At 30.9% G+C, this 21,499-nt stretch overlaps 1 protein-coding gene across 1 annotated transcript in view; it reads left to right on the forward strand.

The window, feature by feature from the left end:
* The window catches only part of LOC105172768 (receptor-like cytosolic serine/threonine-protein kinase RBK2), a 30,429-nt gene that overhangs the window by 7,045 nt on the left and 1,885 nt on the right, over positions 1–21,499 (forward strand). The window contains exons 4-9 of the mRNA XM_020697410.2: positions 17,023–17,364; positions 17,764–18,015; positions 18,092–18,246; positions 19,589–19,668; positions 20,044–20,179; positions 20,651–20,800. Coding sequence (XP_020553069.2) covers positions 17,023–17,364; positions 17,764–18,015; positions 18,092–18,246; positions 19,589–19,668; positions 20,044–20,179; positions 20,651–20,800 — 1,115 coding nt within the window. The remainder of the gene's footprint in view (positions 1–17,022; positions 17,365–17,763; positions 18,016–18,091; positions 18,247–19,588; positions 19,669–20,043; positions 20,180–20,650; positions 20,801–21,499) is intronic.

Below are 21,499 nucleotides of genomic sequence, written 5' to 3' on the forward strand. Positions count from 1 at the left end.
ATGCTCTTTCATATTTTTGGATGCAATTAGTATGTCGTCAATATAGACAAACATGAACTCAAACTAATCTCTGAAAATATTTGGGGTGCATTAGCTAAACCCATTGAAAGCACATTCCAGATATACTGTCCCTGTGTGGAGAATGCATTAAATTTCTTTGATTCATTCTCCATCTTAATCTGATAAAAACCAGATTTGCAGTCGAATTTAAAAAACACTTTTGCTCCTTTAATGCAATCAATTAAGTGTTCTCTACTAGGAATGTAATAACCATCAAATTCTAATATCTTATTAATACCTTGATAGTTAATAACCAACCTGGATTTACCTCTCTTAATCTCACCATGGTTTCTTACCAGAAATTCAGGGCACTGTAGGTAGAGATTCCAGGTTCAATGAGTCCAAGACTGATATACTCTTTGATTATCATCTGTATATCCTTCTTATCCTCCGTGTTCATCTGGATAGGCTTGTATCGAACATACTCGTATTTGCACTCATCTTTGACCTTTAGAGTAGCTTCGATCTTGTTCCTATCCCACCAAGTTAGAGGATTTTCACTGAAGTTCCTCTGAATAAGCCTCTTGACATTATCAAGAGAAAGCCTGTTTTCTTCGCTGATGTCTAGCGATTTCATTTCCAGTAGTGCTTCTTTAAGGTTCAGAATTTCCTCCTCGTATTCCTTATAGAAGCTATCGCTGTCTATGAGTCCCTGCTGCCTGAAAGATAAAAGGACCTTACCAAATTTTCTCTTATCCTGCATTTTTAGATGAGTTAATCTGGCATCAAAATCACCACATTTGCTGCGAAATTTTTATTGGCATTATCCTATTAAATGCATTTTCTCTTTGCAACACCTGTATCTCACTACCACAGTTAGTAGTAAAGATTAACAAATTCCTTTGATTATCCTGCATATATCTTGCAAATGTTTGAATGAAATTGTTACCTAGCAAGATATTGGCACCTATATCATGAAAGTATATAGGAGGTGTTTTTACCCTAAACCAGGGTGATCCAAATGCTCCTCCAATCATGATTTTGGCCTCTCGTATCCCCTTATTGAGTATCAAGATTTTTTGCAAAAAATTCCTTCCTGCAATATCGGGTAAGGTTTCCCTTGTTTCCTTAGGGAAAACTCCAGGTTTTGTCGTGCAAATTCCTGAACCTAAATCAATATAAGCTGCAAAATATTCTGTCTTATACTGATCATACAATATACCAACAGATATATATATCGAAAAGGGACTCGTCATTCAATCCTTATGGTAACACCATCAAGGCTGAATTCCATTTCGTTACCTTTTCTTCCCCATGGTTTATGATCTTCGAGGAAACTTAACCCCAAAGTCATACTCCCATTTTCTCGTCCTGCAACACCTGCAACTAAAATTTCATGGCCTGCTATTTCTAGCATGCCCTCATATTTTCCAACAACAGGTTGTTGCAAATGATATAAGTCATCACAAGGAAAATAATTCTCTTTCTTAGTGATGTCAAATATAACTTGTATTTCTTTCCATCCTTCAGGGCATCTAAGTTTTACATTATCTACCCTAATCTCTTGAGGAGTTAAAGCTTTTAATAACTCTTTCTCCTTTCCTTTGTAGCCTATAATTCTATCTTTTGAAAACGACATCCGACTACTAAATTCAGTCCTGGAGCTAAGTGTCCGATCTAAGACTGGGTGATCTTTTATAATAATATCAACACCACCTATTCTAGGTATGCTAATAGGATCTGGTGCCATTACCTTGGCGAACTCCTTAAAAATTCTAGTAATCTCAATATACTCTTTCCTAAGAAACAGATCTGGATGATGGGTGTTGGAAAGGGCATATGCAATTTTATAGGTTATAGAATACGATCTATTTCCATCTTTCATTAGATCTTTTCTTTCAAAATCTTGATAAAGGGTTAAGACTCTACTGAATCTTGGTTTGCTAGGTTGTATGCAATTCTAGGATGAATGTCAAACATCAGCTTTCCTGCATACAAATTACCTATCATTGTTCCAAGACAGCCATCTCTTAAGTTATTGATTCTTCTATCCATTATCGATAAATGTATTTCTGAATCAATTCCTTCCTTAAAAGTTGTTTTTATCACTACTTCAATAGTTTCTATGTGGATCCATTTCATAGTAACAACTACTTCTTCTCTAAGCTTACTTAATTCTTCAAGAATTTCTTCTTTTGGAATTAATTGCATCTCCATCACATTACCAGTAAGTTCCATCGGTATAGCAAACTCACCTGAACTCACTTTGTAGATTATGTGGTGCTTCCTTTGGTTTAGTCCTATTTGGTTCAGGACTTTCCCAATTCCTCCAATCCTAAATCCATCGTATGAGCTGAGGTTGGAATCTTGTCGCATGATTCTTTTCATGGTTTTGTTTGACACCGTCATCCTAAAAAAAAATCCTGATAGGCTTTCAAAAGATTGAAGCCTATCTCCCTCGTTGTAATTATTCTAACTCGGTTGTTGATCCATCCGAATCAGTTTCCATTTCTTCTTCATAGACACTTTTGTCTGATGGAAGGTCTTTGAATTGGTAAATAGGTACCAAGTCGCCATAGTAGACTGCATCCAAGATGTCATCTGTGGCTTCAAATTTTCTCAATTCACCACGTTTCTGCGGGCAGTCAGGAGATATATGTCCTTTTGCTCCGCAAGTCCAGTAATTGCAGTGTTTGAAACTTTCATTGGCTCGGGTATGGGCTCGTTTGAAAGTTCTTCTTGTAAGGGTTCTTCCAGTGAATCTTGCATCTGTTCATCTAGATCCTTGGGATGAAACCTTTGTTGGTCCTATTCTTTGTCCAAATTTGTATGTTCTGGTTTTGGAGTTGGACCACCATGATCTCCGCCGGGAAAAGGTTCTTCTAGAACTCCTAGGGTAGGAGCTACTATTTTGCTTCCTCCTTTTCCTTGGCTTACTTGATTCTCCTATAATAGTTGGAAAATCATTATTATCACAACAGAGAGGGGTTCGTTTGATTTTATCTCTCAATCTTTTCATATTCTTCTGGATGGATGCTTGATAACACCAATCCTTCAGTTTGTCTTTAAGGAAAGACATTCTTCGCGCAACTGAATCTAGCTGTCCTTCAGGTACTTTATATGATTGGATCCACATTTTCCTCCATGGACTGCATATCTTTACGAAGAACATTGGAGCTGCTACTTTTGTTACTCTACTCTGGCAGAAATATTTATGAAACCAATAAATGTATTCATCTACTGCGCAAATACTCGTAAGTTCAAGGCTGAAGAGAGCCTGTGCATATTCTCTAGCCTTTTCTGTTCTACTTCCTTCGGAGTATCCATCTCCGATGAAGTGTATCTTGATAAGCCTTCCTAGCCGATCTGCTATTGTGCCTTTCGAATCTCCGGCAAGAATACTGGCTTTGGTATCTTCTGGGGTATTATCCCATCCGATCTTCACAGATCCCTCTAAGCTCAACTCCACAAGCTTTATGAAGTTTTCTTTGTTGAGCTCTAGAGTAGTTGCTGCTATCTTGATTGCTACAACCCATTCGTCTATCAATTTCTCGGTATTTCGAAAATCGATAATATCCAGGTTTAGTATAGCGCCATATGGATGTAAGGGCTGGAGCATGGTCCTTGCGCAAGGTGTATTTTCCGGCACTCTTTTTGGGTTTCTTCCTGGATTTTCCTTTAGCCTGGTTCCCACAAACGTTGGAGTGGCATTAGTGTGGAAGTCCGCACTTTCTCTCATCAGTTGATCCTGTGGAGGATCATTTGAGCATGTACTTCCCTCAGGCGGTGGTAGTGCTGGAGTAATCTCATTGGTTTAGATATTAACTAAATCCACGATCCCGAGTTGGGAAAAGAATTCTGCCAATTCTTGTAGATCTACTAGATCCGCTCTTGTTACTTCCATTATTTTATAGATCTAATAGAAGCAATAATTAGATCTTCTCTTAACTTTGCTTTGGAATCTCCGTGGCCTTCCCCTTCTAGTGTAGAAGAGGTACTGTTCCAAAAGCGTCCCTGATTCGCTCTTGTCTGGATCTAGATGTCTTAGGGCTTTCTCGTGGATTTCTCTTTAGATTTGTAATTTCTGTCTTCAGATCTGTAAGACCCTTGTGTAGATCAGGAAGAATCTTATGGACCTCGTCCACCTTTCGGCTCAGAGATTCTATTTTCATAGGTATTTGGATTAACCTATGTCCATAGTCTTGATTTGAGAGGTCTTTGATGTATCCGGCTCGAGTTCCTTCCAATCAGTCATAATTTTTAGAACTGAAATTATGTAGGAATTTACCCGTTCTGCTTCTCCTGGTTGGGATTCTACCATGGAATTTAGTGGAGTGTAGACGCCTTACTGCATTCCCTGGTAGCACTTGTCGGACTTCGAAATTTCTCAGCCATTCTTTTTCTTCTTCCGGCGTGAAAAGTCTTGGATCAATCCTCTTGGGACCATTATAACACTTGTCAAGAATTTCCATAAGAAATTCTCTTCTCTGTATTTCCAGAATCTGGAAATATTTCCTGTTTTCATAATAACTCGAACTTTCGTTGGGTTCCATTTTCTCTTGGAATGTCTCCTCCATTAGTGGATATATAATATCAAAATGTAATATAATAATATATTTCTTCAATAAACCTGGGCTCTGATACCATTATAGGCGAGCATGAGTGAATAATGCATAAAAATGCAAGAATAGTGAAAATGGACTAAAATTCGCGCTTGAAAGTAGTTTAGGGCTAAAATGGTCCAGAATTTAGCCCAGCTCCACGCATATTCTTTTTAGATTCTATCGGGGGACCAAATTGAGTGGTTTTGAAAAGTTACGGGGCTTAAATGAGAACGCAAAAGTTAAAGGACTAAAACGAGAAATAGCCAAAGTTAGGGGACTATTTTTGTCTTTAATCCTTAACTATATAAGTCGAAAAATATGAAGCTAGAATGAACAATTAAAATACGGTAACATAATTAATAATTAATACAAATGGTCTAAATTAACTATAGTTATGTATTAAAAAACCTATTATTATTATAAAACTTGTATAATATTGCAACAATATGAGAATTAGAAGTGAGAGGGAAGATGAGAGTATCCTTATATCATTTCACAATATCATCATAAAAAACAAAATGGCTTATATATAGGCTCCAAAACTATGACCAAACGTTTCATCATTGATGAGAGGAGATGAATATCAAAACCTAACAATTTATGAAAGAACACAAAGAGGATGGGAGATGAAGATGAACATCCACAAACTTTTGAATTTCTTAATTTTCATAACACTCCCCCTTGGATGTTCATTAATCAATAATATGCCTCGTTAAAACCTTACTAGGAAAAACTCTAAAGGACAAAAACCTAGTGAAGGAAAAAGAGTTAATTATATTTCAATACATGAATATACACTGCCTCATTAAAAGTCATACCAGGTAAACCCGGTGAGGAAAATCATGGTCAAGGAAAAAAGAGTGCTATGCATTTTTACTCCCCCTCATTAAAATATCAGTCGAGATCTTGAGATGACAAACGTCAATATTATGGACTAACTTCTTGAATATTGCAGTAGAAAGTGCTTTGGTGAACAAATCTACTAGATTTTCACTTGTACAGACTTATTGAACATCAATAACACCATTCTTGAAGATCATGAGTGGAGAAGAATTTGGTGAAATATGTTTCATTCTATCCCTTTTGATGTACCCTTCTTTCAGTTAAGCAATACATGCTGCATTATTATCATATAGGATCATCGGGACAATCTTTTCAAGTGAATCCACAAGTCCCTCAAATGTGTTGAATCATGGATCTCAACCAAACATATTTGACTTACCTCATGTATTTCTATAGTTTCTGCATGATTTGATGATGTGGCTGTTATTGCTTGTTTCATAAATCACCATGAAATTGTTGTATACCACAAAGAAATTAATTGCCAGTTTGTGATATGCTATTATGAGGATCAGACCAATAGCCAATATCGGTATAACCAATTAAATCATAATTAGATACTTTTGAGTAGAATAACCCCATATCCACCGTACCTCTAAGATAGCAAAGAATATGCTTAATCCCATTGCAACGCCTTCGCGTGGGTTAAGTACTATATCTTAGTAATAAATTAACATCAAATATTATATTAGGTATTGTAAAGTAAGAAAGATACGTTAGTGCTCCAATTGCACTAAGGTATTGTACTTTAGGACCAAGCAGTTCTTCATCCATTTTTCGAGGTCTAAAAAGGTCCTGCAAATCTAATGAGCATACAACCATTAGGGTGCTCAATAGATGTGATTTGTCCATATAAAATCGCTTTAACACTTTAGCGATATAAGCTTTTGATTCACAAGAATTCCATTTATTAAATATTCAATTTGAAATCCAAGACAATAGTTTATTTTGCCTAAATCTTTCATCTCAAATTGTTTCTTTAAGCAATTTATAGCCTTTTGGAAGCTCTCCTGGAGTTCCAATAATGTTTAAGTCATCAACATAAACTGTAATGATAACAAATTCATTTCTGAATCTTCTCATGAAAATACAAGGATAAATAGGATCTTATATCCTTTCAACAAATAATCATTGAGATAATTATACCACATTTGTCCTGGTTGCTTCAACCTATATAGGAATTTATTTAATTTGATAGAATGACATTCTCGAGAACTTGATTTTTTTGCTTCGGGGAAATGAAATACATCAAGGATTTCATATAGATATCATTATCCAGTGAGCCATACAGATAGGCTGTAACGAAATCTAGTAGATGCAAATTTAGTCCTTCTTTAACTACCGGAAATTAACAAAAAGTAGTTGCATCCATCACAAGAGAGTAAGTCTCTTCATAGATAATGTCGGGTCTTTGAAAAAAACCCTTGAGCAACAAGTCTTGCCTTATATCTTACAATTTCACCTTGCTTATTTCATTTCCCCATAAATATCCTTTGTATACCATTGGTTTTACATCTTCAGGTGTACGGACTACATCTCGTTGATGTATCAATCATAACCATGAAATATCGGCATAGTCCACATGGCGGGTGGATTGGTCCACAAGTATCGTCTTGTTTACATTCCAAAGTATGAGAGATTAATTCTCTATTTTTGCTGGTGATGGTCGAATATTTAACTTTCCTTGAGAAAAAGAAGCACATGAGAAATTATTGGATTGAGAATCTGCTGGCTCTTCAATTATATGTCCACATGAAGTCTCAATTATTTTTCACCTCATAATTGATCCGGGATGGCCAAACCAGTCATGCCAAACAACAAACTTATTATGATTTGTAAACTTCTGGTTTACAATAGCATGAGTTTTAATTGTACTAATATATGTGTAGTAAAATCCAAAGGAAAATACCAATTAATTTTTTCAGTACGCATTTTTTTCCTAAGATCACATTTGTGATATAGAGATACACAATATTATCTTCATTTGTTGTTTCAAGTTGATATCCATTTTGCCGGATATCCTTAAAGCTTATAAGGTTTCTTTGATACTTGGTGAAATAAAGTGCATCATCAATATAAAATTGTGTTCAACCGAGTAACAATACATTAACTCTTTCGGAGCCCTCAATTAACTTTGGACTACCGAATATAGTACTAACATTGGCTTCTTTTATTACTAATTAAATAAGAGAAGTACGTTTTATTATTAAGTATTGTGTGCATTGTGACATAATCAGCGAGACACATATGTTCACTATTGACGTTGCCACTAACCAAATGGATATCCATTCTTAATTAAAACATGATAAAAATGTAAAACCAATATTAGAATATCTACTAATGAGACAAATATGTTAATAAATTCTTTACTATGATAGAAAATATTTTGGACATAAAATTCATAATACTAAACAAGAAATAAGAAAATTACTTGCGTACACTTTCATCACCAATTAAGTGATCGATTTTCCCATTCGAATCAACAAAAATATTAGTAACGTTTATATGAATCATATCAATATATCCATCACTTTTACTATCCACAAAATTTATTTCAGTTTTTCTTCACTATTTTTTCACTTCTTGTGGAAAGATATATTCCTAAAAATACCACCACGATAAGCACGTCCACAACTACGACCACGACCAAAACTACGGTTACGACAATGATATGGTTCATGATTATAGTGGTTGCATGTTGCACACTCACTTTAAGGAATAGAGCTGAAACAATCGGTCGGGACTAATGATTTTTCAAAAAAAAAAACTCATTATTTTGTTCAGCTACGAGAAGACAAGAAATTAGCTCAAAATATTTTCTGAAACTTTTTTTCGCATATTGCTACTGCAGGAGCATATTGAATGCATAGAAGGTAGAGAATATTTTTTCTAACATATCAATATCAGTGATTTTTCCAACGCATATTTTAATTGACAACCGATTCTAAACATTGCATAATTGTACTCACTATTTTAAAATCCTGCAATCTCAAGTACATCCAATCATAGCGAGCTTTTGGAAGAATTACAGCTTTTTGGTGGTCTTACCTTTCTTCAAATTATTCCATAAAAATAAGTGGGTCTTTTACCGTAAGATACTCGATTTTAAATCCTTCATGCAGGTGACGATGAAGAAAAATCATAACTTTGGCCTTATCTTGGTTAGATGCTTCATTACCTTCCTTGATAGTATTTCCAAGACCATTTGCATCGAAATGAATTTAAGCATCTAGTATTCAAGATAAATAATTCTTCCCCATAATGTCAAGAGCCACAAAGTTAAGTTTTGCAAGATTCGACATAATAGTACTGTCATAAAATCATGAAGACAAGTTCAACAATATCCAATATAATAAAATCTACATATTAAAAATTAATTAATAAGTTGATAGTTGTGACATGCATATACTGTATCATAATTAACATATTCACATTGTAATATTATCTTCAAAACCAAGATATCATATATTTGTAAATAAAATTATAATAAACGACAATTGATGAAAATAAAATATGCAAGTAATAAAGAATTTTACTCGATATGTTACTTTAGATATATTACCTTGAAAAATTAAATTTTACTACAAAGATTACCTTGATGGTTAGATGGAATTTTTTGAAACTGTATAGCGCTTTCGTGCTGATAACGTATTATAAAACTTGTATAATATTACAACAATATGATAATTAAAAGCGAGATTATTCTTATATCATTTTATTATATCATCATATTAAATAAAATGGTATATTTATAGACTCTAAAATTACAACCAAAAGTCTCATCATTAATGAGAGGAGATGAATATCAAGAGCTAACAATCTGTGATAGAATGTAAAGCGGTTGGGAAATGAAGATGAATATCCCCAAACTTTTCAATTTCTTAATTTTCATAAGAGTTGTTAACTTATTGCATTCTTATTAATAATCAAGTAATGAGATTATTCAATATTAATTGACTTAAGTTGCATATTTGAAAAAATATGGTAATAGAATCAATATTACAATATGTCAATGTAATCAATGTTAAAATTGATGGCCTAAATTAACTTCAATTACTTATTAAACATAATTAGTTATTAACTTTTGTAATCTAATTAAAAATATATATAACTAATAGGGATATTAACAACAACCAATAGAAATATTGTTATAATTAAAAAATTCAAAATTTTCACAGACCGACATTTGGTCAAAATTGTTCAATTCAAAAATTAATCCAATTTTAAAAATGTATGTTGAGCTAACCTAAAAATAATCATATTCAAAATTATGAATTTCAAATATATAATACTGATATATGTATATGAAGTCAGTTATTACATTTTTGAAATCCAGAATTGAAGTTACATTAATTCTATGGCAAAGTTCTCTATTAATGTTTCTATTGATAAATAAGAAAAAAACGCTAGTTAAGTTTTGAAAATATAGGTATTGAACTAAAATCAAGGAGATCGTATTTAAAAAGTATCAATTAAGGAGAAAAATGTTGATTAATATACATAAAGTTAATTAGCTATATTTTTTAATTCTCATAATGAAGCTAATTAAGTTCTGTATACATTAAAGAAAAAAATTAAAATGCAGTAAAATTTAATTAAATTGTAAAAAGGGAAAATCTATATATAAAGTACATACTACAAAGATAAATGTTTGGAGTGGAGGAATATATATGTTAGAATCAAATTTTGCAAGTTAGAAAATATAACAATAATTATGGAATGTAATTTAAAGATATCAAATACATTGAAAATTATAACATATATTATTAAGTCCTCCGTACTATACATAGTATTTTGATAATAAAAAAAAGGGTAAATTACAACGAACTCCCCTGAATTTGGTATAATTACAAATACCTTCTCGTTGTTTGAAAAATTATCAATACCCCCTGATTTTAATAGTGAACTGACCAAAATGCCCTTATGGATTAAAAATTATAATTTTATTCATTTTTTTAAAATAATTTTTTTATGGACCAAGTGGATAATTTTTTATATTATATTTTTAATTTTTTTTCATCCATCCCGTTCGATTTTTTTATAAGTTTTAAATTTTTTAAAAGAAAACAAAAAATACAGTAAGAGCAAAGTTGACAATTTCATACCTCCAACCAAAGATTACATAATTTCATCAAACATCAGGGGGTATTTGTGATTTTCAAACAAAGAGGAAGTATTCGTAATTAACTAAATCTCAGAGGAGGTCATTGTAATTTACCCTAAAAAACACTCAAAATTCTAAAAATTAAGAATTTGGTCAACAAAATTGAAGGATTTAAGTCAAAGAGCCCCCTTAAAATATATATTTATATATATTAATAGTATAGATTTTTCTAGGCATGTAGTGAATGGGTGAGAGTAAAAGTAGGGTTCTAGGCCTTAGCGTACATCACCCAAAATTTCATCCGCTTATTCCTTGTAAGGATGAGTTGAATAGAGACATGCATATGTGATTTCTAGCATAACAAACAAACAATATGAACTAAAACTTAGCATCTAACTCTTGATAGATAAATACACTTTTCATACACAAAACTTACCACTAGAATCGCTTTTCATGGCCCATCAAGGTATTCAAGAACATCCTCCTTGTCCCCAGTAAGTCTTTAATTCTAGCTCATTTTCGTTTCATGATTAATGTTTTTTCTTCAGTTGTCATTAGAATTTGTGTTATTCACATATGGACTAGAAACAAAACAACAAGTGACTAAAAGGAAACAAATTCCAATTATGCGAACGAACGGTTTTATATATAATTGTACGAAAATGCACTATGATATGCATAATCATATTTAGTTCAATTATCTCCGAAGAGTATTGAAAAATAAGGGACTATGTTTTTTTCATTATGTCCTATTCTCCCCATTACAGTCCTGGCATCACACATTTATAGATTTCAAGGAAATGAAACTACCAAAATATAAATGAAAAAAAACTAAATCGTATTCATAGATGCACCATCTCTATCTAGCTACCTTTTGATCCTATTTTGATTAAATTATGTTGGTGATTATAAGATAATTGCAAATCAGAAGTTTAGATTACAAAATAAGCAAACTTACAAGTATGACTAGATGGGGCATCCTTTACTAACTAGATTAAATGTATTTTTAGTACCGTAATTTAATTTATTTGGTATTTTTATCATTTGACTTTATTGGGAGAAATACCTTCCGTCTCTAATCAGTCTATGAAGGTGAAGTTTTTGTTGTTAATTTTGTATCTAATTCTCTAACTCTCAAAATGTTTCGTCTCATATTTTGCCTGTCCCTAATTTTTCGTCTCTAATCCGTCTCTAATTTTTTCTTTGTTTTGTAGATTTTTTAATTTCTATATTCAAATTAATATCGTGCTCATTATGCCATCAAATACATTCAACAAGTACAAAAATCTGATTCCAACCAACAACAATAAATAATAACAAAAATGAATATCATGCAAATAGTACTAGATAATACCAATGTCTGCATTTCCAAACCAACAAAAGCAAGTCAAAATACAACTCAAATCAACATAAATTAAGTCTTAAAAAACCAATACCAAAAAGAAACTAATGATCTTCCCTAGAATGTTGTTGCTTCTGCTGTGTAGTCCCACCAGCAAATTGATGGTTTGTATATCTCACATCTTAAAGTAATTTACGAACTAATTCCTGTAGGTCTGCTTCCCTCTTTCGACCTTATTCAAGAGCAGTTTCAAGCAATTTTCTATTTTCCTCTTCTCGTCTTGAAAATTCTTCTTTCAGGTTTTTAGCATTAGAGCGCATATTCTCCATAATTTTTGTTAACTCATTAAGCTTCTCCTCAGATGAACTAAGAGTAGAACTGACTAAACTTGCATTTGTAGATGACGAGCTACTTCCAAATCCATATAAGCATCCTTTAAAAGGACCTCTAGTTATATCATACCAAACTGAGAGATCGAAATCAAGACTAGAAAGAAACATTAGTACACTCCATTTTTGCAAAGTATTCTTCCTATGTAAGTACATAAAAGGAACGTTTATGTACTAAAAATCTAACAAAATTCCTCAATATATATACCAAGTAATATTTAAATACTTTAGTCTGAATCACATAACTTCATTTCACAACACAAAACTTATGGTACTAATGCTTTGAGGCTGATACCCTATGGATTGTTCAATTGCTCAAGTACAATTCTGTGATTGAAATTGCATTAAGTTCCTATGATTTTTTATTTATTTAGTATTTGATTTACTTGTAACTGGAATGTCTTGTTTCGTATATTGTTTACGGAACAGCCGCAGAACCCCAGAGTCCACTTGATGAAAACGATTCCATAGGAAAAAAAGCAGCAATACCGATTTTTCAGATTCATAAGCTTCAACAATTTCGAAGGCAATGCAATAATATAGAAAAGAATTCTTAAGTTTTTACCTTGACAAAGCTTTAAACACTCTCAAAATCCAGAACCTGGCACTCCGATTTCTTGAATCTCATCAAATTCGCACAGCCAGGAAAACCCTAACGTTAAGTCAACGGAGAAGTGGTTGGTGCTGAGAGAAAACATGCAGAGGAATGGGTATTTTTTATTAAAATAAAAAAATTAATAAAAAATTTACTTTTAATTTATTATAATTAATTGAAATTAAAATTTTAGTACATTATAATTATACAAACATATATATTTTATCATGTCATATAAACATTTTCAACTTAATTAATATTTTAATAAATAAAAAAATTGTTGTTTTTGTGTTTTAAAATTTAAGAATATTATAATTTTTCAAACTTATTTTGCCAAAAAAATTAAAATTCTGTCATTTTTTTGTTTGTCTTATATTAATTACTTGAAACTAAAATATTTAAACTACTCATTTACAAAGTAAAATATAATATATTATGTAAAAAGAATTTTTTAAAAATAATTAATTAATAATTGCTTGCTTATATTTTTATTTATAAAGTTTAAAAGTTTACAACTTTGGAGACAAAACTTTCCATAAGTAAATTAAAAATAAATCAGCTACGGAAATGCAAACAAAAATAACCAAAAAACTAAAGTGCCGGCCATCTCGATTTTTGAAGCAATAATTTAATAGTATCAGAGAGGCCATCTCTGATATAGAAATTATTAATAATTTATCATAAAGAAAAGTTTCAATCTCTAAATCTGTCTTTGATACACACTGATATAATTCCGTCTCTAATTTTTTATCTTTAATACCCTATTTTCTTATAGTGCAAGACTGCCATGCAAAAATTTGCGGATTAGAGCATACTTGGAATTAGCCTACAACTGTTCAGTTTCCTCCATCATAAAATTAATGGCCCAACAATATCAATAGCGTGGCATTCGCTAAGTGCCGCCGCAAATGATTGTTGGTAATAAGGAGGATCCGACGACTTAAAGCTAGTGCTAGGTTTAGGGTTTGGAAGAATCGTAGGGGTTATGGGCTCCTCAAGAGAGAGTCCTTCCAAAATCATATTACATATGGGTAGTCATATATCAATTTATGTTTTACAATAAAACCATCATAATTTTCCTATTGGTGTCATTTTTCAAAAATTATTTGAACTAAATTACAAATCTTCAATTATATTTCAATTGCAATGGTTTAAGTCGTAAATCTATTGTAATAAACACAAGAAATTTGAATTGTAGAAGAAAGTTGATAATTAAATTTAGAGTATTTGATTTCATAATTCCTTTTAAGTTTAGTTTTTTAGTTAGAACATTATGTTTGATAACTTTATATTATTTGTTGGGGTGAATACTAATTTGCCCCCTTGTAATATTGAAAATGAGCATATTTTTCCTCATGAAAAAAATATAGCAATTTACCCCTTGTACTTTTTAAAATAAAGCAGTCTACCTCCTTATATAGGAAGGTAAATTGCTTCATTTTAAAAATCATAGGGGGTAAATTGTTGTATTTTAAAAAATACATGAAGGTATCACTATTTATTTTTTAATAAAGGGGTAATTTGCTCATTTGTGATATCACAAGGATGTTGCTTGCATTTTTTCCCCATATTTGTTGACATGTTGTCTTGTATTATCCATTAATAATGGATATTAAGTACTAGAAGAAAATAAAATTTTTATATTAGGGACTATAAGACCAAGAATTAGATATTAGGGACTTTAATGATATGAAGCTCAAACTTTAAGGACCATTGGAGCATTTATCATTATGAATTATGATACTTCATCATAACACAAAGATTCAAAAGACAAAATAGTTTTAATGATCATATATGTCAAAAGTTTATTAACATAAACATAATTGGATTGTATAGATAACCTTAGAACTTGTAAACAAATTACAGTAAACCCTCTATAAATTAATACTTTATAAATTAATAAATTCTTTAAAATAATAAAACATTCTGGTCCCGACTTGGGCCTTTGTAAAAAAGCATCAAATTCGATAAGATAATAAGATAATAATTTTTCAAAAAATTCCTTTATAAATAATTCCTTTATAAATATTAGGTCCCATTAAAACTCTAAATTAATAATTCATAAATATTACAGTTATAAATATTATGGTAATTTGCTAAAATATGAAGTCTGTAATATTTTACGTATTTGATCATTCATGGATGAAAAGACATGATTGGGTTTTATGAAATATTTTATTTTCATATTGAGATTTATATAGTATATGATGTATTCATCATGCATGAATATATTTAACTGGTTATAATAGTTATTTAAGTGCAATGAATTAATTAATGTAAACATGTATATTTAAGTAATTCCAATGGATTGATACATGCGTCTATGAATATAATAGTTAGTTGTATACAATGAATTGATATTATACATGAATATATTTAATTAGTTACAAAGAATTGATTGATGCATGAATATAATTAATGAAACATATATGAATTCGTTTATTTTCAATACATATGTAATAAATTTGTTGAATTTAAAAAGTCTCTCTTTTAATTAATAAAATATTAATTTATCGATAAATTAATATCTCTTTAAATTAATAAAATTTCATGGTCCCAAGGTTATTAATTTATAGAGGTTTTACTGTATATAATCGCTCATATGTAATGTCACAATTCTTACAGGGTTAAACATGTCTATCCTATACTTCTCCTAATTTTAGACACTCTTAGATGTTTTTAGGCGTTGATTACTCAATGATGGTCTAGAACACTTACACATATTGTACACAATTTGAGTATCACAACAATCCATCGGCTTTATAAAATTGATTGTTTGAAGAGTTGATCACGCATATCAAATTTATGAACCTTTCATTTTTTTGCAAGAATTGACTAAGTTTATGTAGAAGTTCATATTATACTCTTTGCATGGTGTTTTTCACAATCAAATGAACAATTACCTTTCGGGTTCTGATGCCACTGAAATTGTGACAAGTCACACTACTCAGCAAGGAAAGGATAACAAAAATATCAAGCAAATGATTAATTGTTTGTGTGTTTTGTATAAGAGATATTATTAATAATTTATAGCTAACTAGTCAAATTATCTTTGATGGGGTCATACCATAAGGCTTATTATAGAGCTACAACTGTGAAGTAGGCAGAATATTTCTTCAATCTCGATATATTTACAGATCATCTGAAGTGCAAATATAGACAAAATTGTAAAGTCAGTCCCGCAAAATAGAGTTATTTCATATTTGATCCCATACTTTATAGGATATTAAGATTGACAAATAGAAGCCAAAATTATTGCATAAAAGGCCCTCCTACTAACCGCCGTTAAATGTCAATGGCGGACCAACATCTAAAAATTACATTCCCTAAGCAATTAGTGGCTCAAATATAAAAAAATACAACATTAGTCATAAGGAGGCTGATTACCTATTCCCTAAGCAAGGGGTAAATTGCTATTTAATTTTCATAAGGAGGCTGATTACCTATTTTTATAACACGGGTAGGTAGATTGCAAATTTATCTACATAAAATATAATGAAAATTTTCATGGGCAATAAAGATGGTGAAGATATAATGAAAATTTTCATGGGCAATAAAGATGGTGAAGATGTAGAAAAATGTTGTCATCTTCCATAGGAAATCACTTCTCTAGCAATGTAGAAGTACTTACTATATTGCATTTAAGTAACACAATTATGTTTATGATAATAAATAACTCTGTTGTTGTCTATTAAGCAAATAAAATTTGAATACTTTTCAAAAAGAAAAAATTGTCACATGCCTTTCAAATAGTTTTTGTATTGTGCTACAAATTATTTTGATTAGTAAATATTCTCAATGTGGTAATTGTTCACAAACGTTGTTATGTACAATTGTGTGGAATTATTTCCTCTTTTTCTTTTTTTTTTCATCTGTAGCATTTTGGGTATAATTGGAGCTTTTTCGCAGGAAAAATGGGAATAATCCCACTATATCACAAAAAATCCATCAAAATGACACTACTTCGTCAACACACCAAAAGCTCTCATATTTGCTTTCTTCGTCTACTTCTGCTAAAGGTAATATGGATGTATATTATTTCTCCATATAATATTTTTGAATGACATTACATCATTGGGTGTTGACATAGCATTACGATGATTTTAGTACTAATGATCTCCATTGTAATTGGTTTCTTTTTCTTGTAGACTTGAGACTTTTGGATGTAGGAAAAGCAGAATTAGGCGATTGCTCTTCTTCCAATGAAGTTACGGGGACTTGTGGTAGAGACTCAATGCATGAATTGCAACTACAAAAAATCAAACATTCATGTCCATCCCAACCGTCAGCTTGGAAACGATTCTTCAGGTTGTGGAAAAAAAGTCCGTTAAAGAGAATAACCTCTTTCCCTTTTCTTGTTTCTAAAATGGCGAGAAGAAAGAGCAAAAGTACTAGAGAAAATGTGAAAATCGATAGAAACCTAATCAATTCAGCTTGGAGAACTTTTACCTCGGCTGACTTACATACTGCAACAAACAACTTTAGCAAAGGTTGGTGACATTAAATCTTAATTTTATTTTCTATTGTGGATCAAACATGCCATAAAAAATATTACAGGTGAATAGCAATTTACCCCCCATGTGATATTGAAAATGAGCACATTACCCCTCTATGAAAAAATTATAGCAATTTACTCCCTTATACTTTTTTAAAATGAAGCAATTTACCTAGGAAAGTAAATTGCTTCATTTTAAAAATCATAGGGGGTAAATTGTTGTATTTTAAAAAATATAGGGAGGTAAATCGCTATTTATTTTTTCATAAGGAGGTAATTTGCTCATTTATAATATCACAGGGGGGTTGCTTGCATTTTTCCCAAAATAATACCAACATAGAATAAAATGATATTTGTATAATTTATGTTTAAGGTGTTTGTTGTGTTGCATTAGAAAATCTAATTGGAAAGGGTGGCTATGCTGAAGTTTACAAAGGATGTTTGCCAGATGGACAACTTGTTGCCATCAAACGACTCAACAAAGGAGTGTCGGAGGAGCATGTAGTAAACTTTTTGTCTGAGATTGGAATAATTGCACATGTGAAGCATCCTAACACTACAAAAATGGTTGGTTATGGAGTTGAAGGAGGGGTATATCTTGTTCTCCAGTTATCAAAGTTTGGGAGTTTGAGTTCACTTCTTCATAGTATGTTTCATAATTTCATTATTTTATTTATCATAGATGCTTAATTTTATTAAGTAGTCAAATATACTTCTTCCAGATTCAACAAAAAAACTAGATTGGAGAACAAGATATAAGATAATTCTCGGAATAGCAGAAGGCTTATTATATTTACATGAATATTGTGAACGACGAATTATTCATAGAGATATCAAAGCTGATAATATCCTATTATCGGAAGATTTCGAGCCTCAGGTACAATTCATTTTCAAATTTATGCGTATAATTACATACATTATGATCTTATTTATTTGTCATTTTACATTGTTTATCGTAAGGAGATGCTCTTGTTCGTCTTGAATTTTTTATTTGAATAATATAAGTTCTTATATAGAAGATGAAAGTAATAAGATAATTTTTCATCCTATAAGTAATTATTATAAATTCATATAAGCCACATAATGTATTATTTTAACAAATGAAACACCTCCTCTAAATATTTTTATCCGACAAATAGGAACACTTTAACAACGGATGAATAGCAATTTATCCCACTGTCACATTGAAAATGAGCACATTATCCCCTGTGAAAAAATTATCGTAATTTACCCCCCTATACTTTTTAAAATGAAGCAATTTACCTCATTGTACAGGGAGGTAAGTTGTTTTATTTTAAGAATCATAGGGGATAAATTGTTGTATTTTAAAAAATATAGAGAAGTAAATCACTATTTATTTATCATAAGGGACTAATTTGCCCATTTACAATACACAAGGGGTTGCTTGCATTTTTCCCCTTTAACAACAGAACTAAGAAAACATAATTAGAAACATTTTACTTTTAATATGTTTTTATCTTGACTTCCATCCATAAGGGGATGCAATAGCTAAGTATCTATATAGGGAAAATAAATATGTTTGATGAGATGTTGGTCCGCGTATTAGAACAATTAGGTGTTATTTCCCATGAAAGGGGAAATGACATTTCTCGTCTTATAATTTAGGATATTTTTATTTTTTATCTCATTAGTTAAGAGATTCTCACTTTGGTCTCATAACTTTAAAAGAATAATAATTTTGGTCCCATGACACATCTTCGCCAGATATTTAATGAAAACGGCCACGTGACCATTAAGTGCATGGGAACAAAATTGCTACCTTTTTAAAGTTATCGGATCAAATTGAGAATCCCGTAACATACAAAAAGTGTAAAGTCTAAAATGACCACATGCTATTTTCCATTAAATATGTACCGAAAATATGTCATGAGACCAAAATTACTATTTTTTTATAAATTACAAGGCCAAAAATGAGAATTTTATAACAAAACTGATAAAAAATAAAAAGATACTAAATTACAAGACGAAAATTACTATTCCCCTCTATCCCCAACAATAAATTCTCCTATCTCCAACATTCTCTCTCTACTTTTACGAAGTAGTCACCAACATTCTATAAACATAACCGAACACCATGTCATTGATTTGTCAAGTTTGTTACAGTGACGTGCATGGATGTGAAGCTCTGTTCGTTAGTTGTTATTGTATTTTCTTTATTTTTTTATTTGAGTTTATGACTTTAGCTATTTATCAAACAGATCTGCGATTTTGGGCTCTCAAAATGGTTACCGAAACAATGGTCCCATAACAATGCCACAAAATTTGAAGGCACTTTTGGGTGTGTGAATTTCTTTCGTTAATTCAAATTAATCTCATTTAGGCTTTTAATTTTGGGTTAATAGCAATTTATCCCCTGTGATATTGAAAATGAGCACATTATCCCCCTATAAAAAAAATATAACAATTTACCTCTTTATATTTTTTAAAATGAAGCAGTTTACCTCCTTATACAGGGAGGTAAATTGCTTCATTTTAAAATCATACGGGGATAAATTGTTGTATTTTAAAAAATACAGTAAGGTAAATCGCTATTTATTTTTTCATAAAGGGGTAATTTGCTGATTTGGAATATTACAAGGGAGTTGCTTGCATTTTTCCCTTTTAATTTTTGTTCTATTATGACATGAGCACTCATTTCATATTTTTGTAATAGATACTTTGCTCCTGAGTACTTTATGCATGGGATCTTCGATGAGAAAACCGATATATTTTCCTTTGGAGTGTTACTTTTGGAGATTATAACTGGACGACCTGCATTGGATGAATCAAAGAAAAGCCTTTTGCTTTGGGTATTATTTCCTGGTGTTAATTATATTTTTTTATTTGAATTATAATTATTTTTATACTTTGACATCTAATATTTTGTTTGTGTTATCTTACCATTTCAACTTTACAAAATTTTAAACTTTTTCATATATAACTGTTTTTCAATCAAGTTTGTTTGTCGAAAAAACATCGCATCCAGTGCATATAATATTTAAATATTATGTGATGTGATATTTTTGGCACATGCATAGCATGTGATATATTTTCAATAGAAAAATAAAAAAAAAATATGGTCAAATATGCCAAAATGTATATTTCGCAAAGTTGAAATGTTAAGTTGATACAAAAAATAAAAAAAAAAGTTTAAAAACAAAATATTAAAACAAACATAGTTCGAATAATAAAATATAAGTAAACTTATTCCCTACTATTGTACTAGTCGATCTTGCCACTTATGGAAACAACATTTTGTTTCTCATCGTATTTATACGCAGGCAAAACCTTTGCTAGATAGCAATGCAATTACGGAAGTTCTGGATCCTTCTCTGAGTAACGATTATGATCCAACAGAGATGGGCCACGTAGTTTCAACTGCAACTATGTGTACTGAACAAAGTCCAGTTCTTAGGCCCCGAATGCACCAGGCAAGATGCAATTATCTTTTTGTCATACGATAAATGAAAAAAACAATTCATGTAAAAAAACTATTGTAATTATTGCCTGTGTTTTTTAAAATGAAACAAATTATCTCCCTAACAATGGTTTAGATAAGGCATAATTTGTTTTGTTTTCTAAAATACAGGGGATAATTTACTAATTTTTTTACTCATTTCAAATATTGCATGGGGGTAAATTACGTTAAAACCCTTATTTTAGTAACTATTTATGTTCTAGAATTCCTAGTTTCAATAAATCATTTAATAATTGAACTAAAATAGAAAAATATTTACAATTATTTATAATATTGTTGGGGATCATCCAAATCATATGAGAATAAATGTTGGTGGTGAAGAACAGTAATGTAACTAAAATGCATAGGTATACAATTATATTTAAAGTCCAGATTTATATTTTTTATTTTATAAAAACAAACTAATAACATAACCTCGTAAAGCTCTATGACAACATAGAATGATAATCAGCTTTACTCGATTTTATTTTTATAAGACAAAAGGTAAATATTATTTATTTTATTTATTCTATTAACCATAGACATAATTTTTTTTCAATTTTTATCTTATTCCTCTTGATAATACAGGTAAATTATATTTTACAAAAATAAATAAATCACCAATAAAACTGTTGGTATTTGAATTTAATTTCGTTTTTGTGGGCATTGATAG

Source organism: Sesamum indicum, linkage group LG10 (assembly GCF_026168435.1).
Source record: "Sesamum indicum cultivar Baizhima isolate 11 linkage group LG10, ASM2616843v1, whole genome shotgun sequence".
Taxonomy (NCBI): domain Eukaryota; kingdom Viridiplantae; phylum Streptophyta; class Magnoliopsida; order Lamiales; family Pedaliaceae; genus Sesamum; species Sesamum indicum.